Source organism: Anser anser (assembly GCF_964211835.1).
Source record: "Anser anser genome assembly, chromosome: 3".
NCBI classification, from domain to species: Eukaryota; Metazoa; Chordata; class Aves; order Anseriformes; family Anatidae; genus Anser; species Anser anser.
The window spans coordinates 68,752,578-68,764,614 of NC_139722.1; the positions used below are offsets into that span (position 1 = coordinate 68,752,578).

The 12,037-nt window shown below is 40.9% G+C and overlaps 1 protein-coding gene across 14 annotated transcripts in view; it reads left to right on the forward strand.

Annotated features, from left to right (window-relative positions):
* Positions 1 to 481: 481 nt before the first annotated feature.
* SYNE1 (spectrin repeat containing nuclear envelope protein 1) overlaps positions 482 to 12,037 on the forward strand; it is a gene marked incomplete at its 5' end in the record, with an annotated part of 301,642 nt that continues 290,086 nt past the window's right edge. For 3 of the 14 annotated variants that reach the window (XM_083830447.1, XM_083830457.1, XM_083830451.1), the window contains 2 exons: positions 488 to 705; positions 9,253 to 9,526. In XM_083830447.1, the coding sequence (XP_083686573.1) occupies positions 9,463 to 9,526 (64 nt within the window). Of the gene's footprint in view, positions 706 to 1,031; positions 1,214 to 8,325; positions 8,585 to 9,252; positions 9,527 to 12,037 lie in introns of those variants that run through there. The other 11 variants (XM_083830459.1, XM_083830460.1, XM_083830452.1 and 8 more) reach the window with 9 other exon arrangements.

A 12,037-nucleotide genomic window follows, 5' to 3' on the forward strand; every position in this document is an offset into this window, starting at 1 on the left:
ACAATAAATCTTGCTTAGCTCCTGCTATGTCTTCTACACAGCAACCTGACTCCAAGAGTGTGATTTGAACTGCCTGTTGTGTTGGGAGAGGTGCCACAAGTGTAAATGTTCATATTGCAAGGGTAGCACCAATTTTAACATGACTAGCACTAAAGGAAGGGATGATGCTGAGTAATCTCTGCTGCTTAACTCAGATTTCTTCCATCCCCTCAGTAAACACCCTGCATGCTAATGTTGCAGGCTCACTGCAGCACTGCCAGAAAAGGTGAAAACTAGGAGGTGCAGTGGCACCTTTTCTTCCAACTTCTCAATTTTGGCTCTAGACGAATACTTTGCTCTCCCAGTGATTCCAAGCAGAGATGACCAGTCTAAAGAGAAAAAAAAATATCCCACCACCTACTGCACGATGTTAACCTTAACTGTACCAGTAAAAACGAAGGAGGGAAAAAGCATAACCAAGCGTCAGAGCTTGTGTAACGTCCTTTGAACAAACAGAAACCCGTTTCACCCTGGTGACATAAACACTGCTGCCCAGCCAGCGAGGTTTGAGCTCAGGAGCGGCAGACCGTCCTGCTGGTTCCTCTGAGTATTTCTGTCCTGCCGGTGTTATGTAAGCGCCGGTGTCCCACTTTGCTTGCACAGCTCCCCGGCTTACTCGCGACGCTCCGGAGCCCGCACCAGAGATGATGCTCTCCAATACGCCAGGTAATGCAACAACAACCGTAGTAGTAACGCGAACGGCGACGGCGACTGGCAGCCACAGCTCGCCGCAGTCATCCCCGGCGCTATTTCTGCTGGCAGCTAGCGCGCACTTCGCGGGGGTTTGGGCTCGGGGCGGCGGCCGGTGCCCCAACTCCGATGGTGTCCTAACCCCGATGTTGCCTCAACCCCGATGGTGCCGGTGCAGGGCCCGGAGCAGCCCCCCGGGGCCGTGCTGCTGCGGCGGGGCGGGGCGGGGCCCCCCGCGAGGCGTGCAAGGGCAGCGGGTCCCGGGCACGGTGGGGAGGGGGAGGAAGAGGAGGAGGAGGAGGAGGAGGAGGAGGAGGCGGCGGCCCGGGAAACGTCGCAAGGGCACGGCACCCCTGCGGCCGCTCGGCCGCCCTCCCTCCCACATCCCAGCAGCCGCCCCCGGTTGGTGGCCGCGGGGCTGCGCCGTGCCGGTAACCAGGGAGCCGCACGGAGGCGGCGCGGAGCGGCAGCGCGGCGGGCGGAGGTAGGGCGCTGAGCAGGGACGGAGCGCGGGGGAGCGGGGTCTGGAGGGGGGACCCCCATGGGGCAGCCCCCCCCCAGCATCTCTCCTCAGCCCAAAAGTGCTTTGGGATCGATCCGGAGCTCGCTGCCGGCGTTAAGCAGGCTTCTCCTTCTTGCTCAGAGGGTTTGGGATTGTGTCCTTTCGAAGGACGGGGGTAGAAAATCCCGCAGGAGGGGAGAGGTTTGCCTCCTAAAGTGCCCATGGGTGTGTTACGGAGGTACACGGGTATTATGCTTGGTCACGCGGTGCAAGCTGAAATATACTTAATCAAGGGAGACGTGACTATCCGCGTATGCTCCCAAGAAGCTGCTTTTAGGCTGGGTTGCATGCAGTGATGGTGCAGAAAGGACGAGTGCATTGCAACTGAGATGCATAGAGTCCATATGCTCCCTGGTATGTGTGGAAACACCCCAAAGGTAAGACCTGCTGGGATATCTAACAGACACGGCTGTTCCTAGGATTTTGACAACCGTGTCTTCAACCATGTTCCTACTGGGGAAAAGTGCTTGTAAGGACTACTACTACTCTGCTATTATAAACCAGATTTCACAAATTCACGAGAAATTAGCTACATAAGTTATCTACCTGATGCTGAGGGAAACTCCAGTGCTCATCACTATGAGGGATTTATTTTGTATGGTTTTAGGGAAATAGTACGTGCTATTTCTGGCTGCTTGCCAACGCTTTTCAAATGCTGAGCCTGTTGAAAGACTTAACAGGCATACGTTTTCCTGCCGTAGTACTAGCGATGGACTGCCTGCTTTCTCTGGTGTCTGATAACTATTGTCGCAATTTTTGTGTGCACTTCAACACTTACATGGAGCCCAAGGTTTAAATGCTGGTGAGCTATACCAAATTATGGACGGTTGACAGATAATATCAGGGTGCCATGTTGTTGTAATTGGTAATCAGAAAGGCTTTTTTTTTCGTTTGTTTGCTTGTCATACTGACCTTCATGTGGCAGATTACATGACAAAAATGGTTTACGAGGTACAGTGTTAAAATCTGCAGAGCGACTCACTTTTTAACATTTTTTTTTTCTGGTTGGAATCCATACCTAATCTATACGGAATGCATGAAAAACTCTGTAAAGCACAGAAGTTTCCACTGAGAAGAGGAGCTATCCAGAAGGAGCATGGTGCTGCATCTTGCAGTAATCTGTGCAAACTCTGTAGATGTGAAAGAAATAATAATCTCTCCACTTTCCTCATTTTCTTTTACTTCCTGGTCCAAGGTGTTGTGTTGTTTTTTTTGTTTGTTTGTTTAGTTTTTGTTTGGTTTTGTTTTTAATGTTACCTTCAGAGTGGCAATTCTGTGCTGCTGAGTATGGATAGGTATTAATCACTGATGAAACCTAATAAATTCATGAGTACTTAATTTTTTTTTTCTCTTTTACTTGAAGTTACATAATTCTGATAAATGCCAGTAGTGACTTGGACTACTTCACTTAATGGAAACACAAGAATCTCATCATAGCAGTATACCTGTATGCTTTGCTACTTTCCATTTATTAAAATAGGAGAATCATCCAATGATTTTGGATTTTTAAAATATATATATTTTTTATTTTTTACTTTGGGACCTTGGGAGCACCTTCCTGTGAACTTCAGTGGAGTTACTCTGAGTTACATAGCCTGCCAGCATGCACATTGCTCAAGGACAGCAACCCTTTGGTTTTGGGTAAGAGAGGACAGAGGCACTCAGGGAAGGAGGAGCAGCATCTGAATGCATTTGGGGAGCATATAGGAGTGCCAGGCCCCAGGGAGGATCTGACCCAGTGAGGTACTGAACAAGATGTGGGTCCTAGGGGAACTTCCAGGATCGGCACAGTGAGGGGGTCTCTGTGGGTGATCACTGAGGGTCTGCAGGGTGAATCCTGTGGATCAGGCCCCAAGAGACACATGTATATATCCACCATTCAGACAGGCACCATGCTAATCTTTCTCGGTTACACTTTGTTGAAGGAAGTCAGCTGTGTCTCAAGTAGTGACTGTAGTTATTAAGAAAGTACATACATCAAACACAGACAATTCTTTCTGTACTTCCTTGTTACCATGGCTAGTGGTGGAGACTCTGTGTGTCCTTAAAGGTCATAAAAATAACAGCAGCAGTGTACCTCTGAAACAACTGAACTTCTACTTTCATTTCACTCGAAGGCACAGATTTAATGAGGAAAGCAGTTGGGTTTTTTTTCTGCTTTTCCATTCACATGGCAGCCATGCTGCCCCTTGCTCACATATTCTACTCCAGATGAGGTTTCTTGTTTGGGAGATGTGCAGAAAAATACAAGGGATTATTACTTGCTTATCTTAAATTCAGTTTGACCCACCCTTTCCTGAGATGCTTCAGTGTTTTCTATGTTGGTGTTTTCTTTTTGTTTTTGTTTTGTTTTCCTCCTATAATTGTATCTCTGCAGGCACCTTATGCTATAGGTGCTGTTATGCCACAGAAATCCTAAGTGCCATATCAATATGAAAGTAGAAAAATTAGAACAGCTCTCCTACCACTAAACAGCTTACAAATTATATCCTAATTTCACTCTGTCTTATTTGCTTGCATATTGTGACCTCTGATCTTAATCTTAGTCTGTCTTTGTCTGTGCAGATAGTAAGCTCTTTGAGACAAGGATTATATCCTGTGTTTGTAGAAGGTAATGAGTTACTGATCCCAGTCTGCTGCTATTACCAACATCTATATAAACTATAATACATTTTTGTAGAATTTCAGTAGCAGGATTACCAAACTGCAGTATACGATGTATTTAACTTCTCATATTAGAAAGACAGGGAATGACCTTTCTTTGAATATGTCTCTATATATTCTGTTAATTTTTCTGGAAAAAAAAAAAAAAGTCTCTTCTCTATATATTCTGCTAATTTTTCTGGAAAAAAAAAAAGTCTCTGTCTTATATTTTCTTCTGGAACACTTTGCATTTTTGGTTCAAACTGAATAACTGCAAGACAGGAGTCACAGTTTCATAATGCCACTGGAATTTTGCAGCCTCCTTCCCCCCCCCCCCCCCCCCCCCAAAAACAAACAAACAAAAAACATAATCACAAGTAAAAAAATAATAATAAAAAACCTATTAATGTGCATAGGTGTGTGAATGACTGTGGTACTACAAATAATTTTTAATACCAGAGTATAGTTGTAGGTGAAGCACAGAAAAATCGTAAGCCACATATGCCACAGTTTTAAATGTCAGATTTGCAAATTACCTTGACTCTTCAAAATTATTAGCTGGTGTTGCAGGCTTTCTGTAAAAAGAAGAACTTCTGTTCAGTGCCAAACATTACTGAAGCACAACTAGAGGAACTGAAATAATCTGGAGCTCCAGAAGGTGTCCAAACTTTTTTTTTTTTCCCTATGAAAAGCAAGTTTAAATACATCTTGCAAACCTCTAGGTAACTACTGCATATCAAATCAGTTTGGAGTTGAATAGTCAGTGAGAACATCCTATTTCAGTGTTTCCGTTTCAGTGTGTTCTTAGTGAAAGGTTGCAATCCATCTCTTCTTCCACCTTTTTTCTTTTTGAAAGCAATTCATGCAGTAGAGAAAGGAAGCACAGAGTGACAGTGTTGGGATTTGGGGACCGTACTATCAAAAACACTTTTCAGAGCCAAAATTACATTTTTCCATGATCTTATGCAGTGCATCGTTATGTCCCATTCGACTTGGGAAAGTTCCAGTGTACACTGACTTGTGGTGCTACGTTGTGCTTAAGCAAACAAGTGTATGATTGCAGTTCAACTATCTGTAACAATTACCAAAGTCATTCTTCTGTTGGACTGAATTTTGGAAAAACAGTGAGGAGATACTACTTTTTTTGAAGATAGCATAAGAATCATTTTGGATCACTCTAATCTCCTTCTTTATACTAACTCCTAAGTGGGCATTATCTGCAGCTTGATTTATTCAAATATGTTTAGAAATGGGTTCTCAATTCATCAGCTACAAGCTTTCAGTACTCTGGGATGAATTTTATCAAAAGTTCTTCCATTTTTAATTTTGATTTTATTTCAAATGGTGCTCTTTCCACTTCTGTTGCACTTCTGTCCCTGTATTTATCATAGTTTTATCATCATTATCTTCACTGGAAATAGCAATATAATATTCACTGAGGTAAATTAAGCTCAACTTTATCATATTTTCTACTTTATTTCTACTTGTCTGGCTATGAACCATTTGCTCACTGTCTTTACTTCTCCAGTCTAACTCAGCTGGACTTTCAGCAAGTCTCTCTTCAACCCCACAGACAACATACATTGTGTCAGAGATCTTCACTTCTCATCCTTCATTTCTGCACTCTTAATGTAAATATGATAAATAGTATAGCTGGTTCTGTGATTATTTGATGTAGAAAACTGCAAGGATGATCTCTAAAAAATTCTGGTTCCTACCTTTATGCGAATCATTTCTTCTTGGTTAGCATGAGGGTCACTGCTCCCTGACACAATCACATCACTTTCAGTAGCATTTATCTCCCTGTCAGAATTCTGAAGACCTCTACTGTTTCAGGAACTGAACCTGGGGATCAAAGTAGACCTTTAGCACTACAGCAGTAAACTGTGTTTGGTAAGGCACTGGAACAGGTTGTCCAGAGAAGCTGTGGATGTCCCATCCCTGGAAGGGTTTAAGGCCTGGCTGGCTGGGGCCCTGGGCAATCTGAGGTAGTGGAAGGTGTCCCTGCCAGTGGAGGTTTGGGAACTAGGTGACCTTTAGGTCCATTCCAACCTAAGCCTTTCTATGATTCTATGATCCTTTCCTGGAAATGATATTTGATTTAATCAGTTCTATACCAGTTTCTTTCTTCAGGGAAGTCTGCCTCTTCTTTAACGTGTAGTGCTGCTCTGACAATTGGTCTTATCTCTGTCTTTCCTGAGACTTTGTTCAGTTCTTGTGTTATAGTTACTCCAGTTATTCTACTGTATTTCTTGTATTTATGTAGTATTTGTCAATTACTTCTAGTTGCAGTAGTTCCTTGAGTTTATTAGTCTTTTTTTTTCCCCTCAATTCTCTTTTTGATATACTCCAGATATTTTAGACAAGTTAGAACCAGTCTGCCACCTGTGTCTTGCTCTCACCAATAACTGTACTGTGTTTACCCTTTTTTACCCGGACTTTCTTTACCCATTGCTACTATAATTGGAGATTAGAGAAATCTAAAACTCTACTTTCAGGTACAACCGTCTATCTGAGACATGCATTTGGAATTCATTCTATGAGGAATAAGTACAATTCCAGTGAATGCTTCTTTGTAGCTGTGCATCCCCAAGCCTCTTTTCAGTCCAAGTCTCTCTATAACCGGCTCTTTGTTCACCTTTTGCTGTCGTTTTCTAAGAACTGGGAGAGTCACTGTGGAGACTGTCCATGCCTTCAGCAGGAATCTTCCTCTAGTTGCTATATGCTGCTTCATCCTGGTGTAGTGGAAATCTGCAATTTCTGATGGCATGAAGAATTCAGAGAATTTTTTACACTTATTTTCATCAGGTTTATCTTCAGCCATTACTCCACATCTTATAAGCTGTCTGCTTTTCTCTTTGGTTTTCTGGAACCACTTCACTGATTGGCTTGTCTGTCAACACTAACATGTCTTATACGCTTTAATAACTTAAAGATAAAATATGACCTGCTTTTGCCAATGGTACTGTAGGTTCACCAATAAAAGGAAAATATGTTCTCTCTTTTTTTTTGTTTTTTTTTTAATTACAGATATTTCAAAGCATTCCCAAGGCACTATGAAAAAATGAGAATTACACCAGGGATCCATAGAACTTAACCCACAGTAGATCTAGGGTTTTTCTTCTCCATAGAAGAGACATCTTACTTTTCTGAAAGTTGAAGAGAGAAACAATATGCTGTTTTAAAATCTCTGTATTTTATTACTATAGCAGATTGATAGGCCTTGTGTTTTTAATATGAGAAAAGAAGTAGATAGTTCTCTTTACTCATCTAAAATCACACTACCAGAATATTCATACAAGAAGGCTGTGTCAGTGTAACTTTATCCATTAAATGCAGATAGATGGCAAATGTAATAAAATTTTTTTCATATACATGCAAAACTTCTCCTTTTCACTCTTGTGTATTCATTCTCTGTATGTTCAAACCAAACAATTAATTATTTAAAATAAGGAATAACCACTTTTTCCGTGTTAAAGCGCGTTAAAGTTCACATAGTCCTTCAGGTCTATTTCAGGCTGAGATTTATGACATTTAGGCAGTATACTTGTCTTAAAACTTGTGTATTTTGAGAATGTATATTTGAAGATATATCCTTGTCTGGTACTAAAACAAAAATGTCATTCCTCTTATTACAAATGATTTTCTGTAACAGATATGAGTATATTTAACGTTATGAAGATTTAACGTTATGAAGGTTTTTTTTTTTTAATGTTTACAAATCTGAAAAATATAATGTTTCTGTTGGGATAGTTTGCTGCAGGCATTAAACATTTGTTGAAGTCAGGAAAAAAATCCCTTTGTATTACATTGAATAGCTGACTGTGCATGTAGGTTTTCTTGTATGGAGTTTTAGATGCTGGCTGAAGACAGGCGAGAAGGATACATGAAACTTACTTTAATCCATTTCCCTGATGTCTTTGCTGTACTCTGAGCTGTGGTTTTCTGACTGTGGAGGTGACTGCAGATGCATGCGTGAATCTTTCTTCCCTGTCTGTAGTAACTTAGTTCCTTCTTTAAATAAGTTAATTTCCATTACGTGCAAAAGATTTTTTGAATGAGCAACTGCAGATTCTTATTATGTAACATATAATTTAATATCAGCTAGATAAATTATTAATTGCTAGTCTACCATTTATTACTATGCAGTGACTCAGCCTGCTGTATGAGTAGATTGAACATATATCTTGATTGCAATTTCCCAGACACTTTTAGCTTGGAGTTGGAGTCAGCATCTTCCACAGCTCCTCTAAATCAGCTCGTTTACAACTGATTTCCACTGATTTAAAGCCAGGTTGGGTCTGCTGAGCTGAGTAGTTCTCGTTTTGTTTCCAAAATACAAGGTAAACATCTCATAAAACCAGCTGCAAGAGGGGAAACAGGGAGTTCCTTAGGTCAGGCAGGGTTGGAAGGATCAGAAAAGGTAATGTTAAAACGTTAGTTTCTCTTACATGGTGACAATTTCTTTGGGAACGTTTTGTGTGCCTAAAGCAGGGCAGCCTAAAGGCTCCTCTGTTGTATGCTGGGAGACCATGTGCTCTGACAGACCCTCGGGCCAAGAGGAGGGGGTGGTGCACAATTCCCATAATCCTATTCATACCTGTGATGCTGATCACCTTCTTTTCATCTCGAATTTGGGGTGAACCCAGGGTATGTAGTATGAATGCAGTTATTGCTGGTGTCTATGTGGTCAGTTATTTCTTAATGGAGAACCAGATGCATATATACACAACATGTACTGGCTTCTCAGATAAAGATGCTAAATGACTCAAAATATAACATCATCATACACTGTAAAACGGAATGTAAATATAACTTTATTTAATAGTAAGGTATGCGAATCTCAGTGTTTCAGATTAGAGCACGCAGTTCAGTGGTGTTATGGATTGTCATGATCAATAATTTGTTATTATGCATTCCCTTCTAGCATGATAAAATACAATGAGAGTTGGGCACTTGGATTTTACAAGTGATTTCAGTTTTCCTCCTTTATGCATAATATTATTTACATTAGAAAGTATTACAGTATTACTTTTAATATATATAACTATCATTGTTTCTAAAACAACATCCACAAGCATGCTTTTGAAAGCATCGATGTCTGGTGCATTGCCAATTGTTTTTAATGATTTGTTTTTGCCATTTCTGCGGATGATGGCCAGGCAAGCTTTCAGCATTAATTGTGTCTCTGGCTGGAGGGTACAGCATGCACAAGACACATCAATCCTTATGGGTTAAAATAGCTTTTGAGGCTCAGAATTCTTAGTTTTGCAGAGCTTGTAGATGTTTCTTCTAGATCTTGGTACTTTCTTTTTCAGGTGCTGGGGTTGCTTGCAAGAACAGTGCTGCTGCTGGACCCTGTGAGTGCCCACGTGGGCCGTGGGTGGCTGTGACTCAGCCAGACAGGCTCTGCTGAGGCTGAATGCTGGAAGGAAGCAGTCAGAGGTCGGCACCTCACCAAGGCTGGCGGCTTGGAGGGTGTCTTCTGAGTCTTCTGTCAGTGGAAAGGGACTTACTGCAAAGAGACCATGGCCTCATCCCGACCTGTGGCAAGGTCTAGGGATATAACCAATGTCATGCAACGACTTCAAGGTAGGAGATGGACTCTGGTTGGTGCTCACCGTTATCCATTCATAAATGGAGGTTCCTACTTTTTACTATTTTACACAGAATGGTATTTCTGAATTCTAGTAACTATTCTAAACTTATCTACTAGAAAATATGCACAGTATATCTGAAGGGTTCTGATTATATGAGTATTTTGGTATAGGATTAGTTGCAATGTTTAGAAAGCAGCTGACATTATGAACCTGGATGCAAGGGATTGAACACTGAAGTGAAGATAAGACTTTGGTGCTGTTTCTCCCACCTGACCAATTGTACGTTGGTTTTCTCGTAGAGAAGAGAATAGAAACTATATCTATCCTTTTCTCAGCTGTGAAGTCTACTGGTAGATCTGCTTTACTGGTAGACTAGCATTTATTAATTTGGTAATACTTCTTGTCTCCAAACAAGGACAGGACCTCATTGCATTGTTAAGCATTGAAAAATTCATAACTCAGTGAGCTAATTATTTGTGTTGAAGTTGGTAGGTAGCCTTTTAGATATTGTATCATAGGAATACTTTGTAGTATTTGAGTATTCTTTTTTTTAATGTTCTTATAGTAAAGTATGATTAAATGAAGTTATTGTGTTTTTTTTTTTTTGAATTAACACCTAAATGCTGCAGCTAAAAACTTGCATTCAGAACATACGTTTTTGAGAGTGATGCTAATGACTAGAAACAAACTATTGTCTGTGCTGCTGTATGCTTCATTCCTCTTAACTTTCAAACTTAAGCATAAATCACTAAAGTAGTGCTTTCTTTACACACTAGCTTCTACTTTAACAACAACTTGTATGCACAGAATCCTTGCAACCCTTTTCTTTATCCTCTAAATCTGGAAACTTTATCTTCCCATGACTTTGCCTTCCATTTATTGTTTTTTAGTTGTGATGGGATATCTGAATTCAGCTTCCCAGTCACCGGATACAACTAGCATGCATGGTTTCCATGTAACCTTAGTAGAGAAACATGAGAATAAAGAAAGAAGCAAATTCTGTTCTATTTAGGCCTAGTAAAGCACTTCTCCAGCTCCAAAATACTTCTGCCTTATGTTCTACAGACTTTTGTGTGGTTACTTTTTTCTCCTTACTATTTTATTTGTCTACTGTTTCTTAGGCTGCTATCTTGGACAATTGTTGTTCAAAGTGCCCACAAATGTAGAAGAAAGAAATATTCCCTGCCCAGAGAATTTGTGGTTTAAACATTAGGATTAGACCCTCAAGGCAGACACAAATGAGTGTGCAATGCAAAAATGAAGCCACCCTGGCCACAAATGAGGCAGTGGTCCTAGTACACACACACACATGCATGTGTATATATAAATCTCTCTCTCACACTCTCTCTTTATATATCAATCTATAATATACTTAAAAGAAGTCAGGTTTTTAATAAGGATCCCAGGGTGAGGGGAAAAAAAAAAGATGCAAAGTAAGAAATGAAATAAGTATGAAACCGTGAACCCTTCTGAGGAAAATAAAGAAGTGCATGTGGTAAATGACAGAGGTGCTTGAAGCTTATGAAGACACATTGCAAAGGAAAAGGTCAGAGAGCTGAGCAGCATTCCGGGAAGGTTATCTGGGCTTGTACTCTGAAGCAATGAGCCAGGAGGATGCTGAGGAATTTACAGAACATGTGGAGTTTTAATTGTCAGGCGTATGAGTACTACCTTTCTAAATAACTATGAAGTTGTTACTGACAAAATGGCTGTTCCGTTTACTTGCATCTTGTTTTTTTTATCTTTTTTTTTCATTTTTTAATGTTTTGTTCTGTTGAAATCCAATATAGGATTCAGAATGCTATATTTGTTTTATTTCTTTTTGGACATCAAAAGTAATTAAGTGACCTCTTAAGTGAGAATCATTTAAAAGAAAATGTATGAAGCAAAAAACATTTGGCATTGTATGTTAGTTTGAACTTATAGATGTAACTGGGTTCTTTGCTCCTCAGATGAAATCAGTTCAGCTTGTTATTGCTGGGATCTGGGTTTTGCTGCAGAAGCTATACTTCAATAAATGTTTCACCTTTGCCAAGAATGGATAGCTTGGAACCGAAGTCTTTTTTTAGTCTGTAGTTCTGCATTATGGATGAGCAGACAATCTGCACTGCGACTATCTTAGCCTTTGTGAATTAAGGTTACTCTACCGGGTCCTGTACTTGAGGCACAACAACCCCATGCAATGTTATAGGCTGGGGGAAGAGTGGCTGGAAGGCTGCCAGTAGACCTGGGGGTATTGGTTGATAGTTGGCTGAATATAAGCCAGCAGTATGCTCAGGTGGCCAAGAAGGCCAACAGCATCCTGGCTTGTATTAGAAACAGTGTGGCCAGCAGGGCTAGGGAAGTGATTGTCCCTAGTTACTTGCCTCTGGTGAGGCTATACCTTGAGTAATATGTCCAGCTCTGAAGCCCCCAGTATAAGAAAGACATCGACCTATCAGAACGATTCCAGAGGAGGGCTATGAGGATGATCAAGGGGCTGAAGCACTTCTTCTGTGAAGAT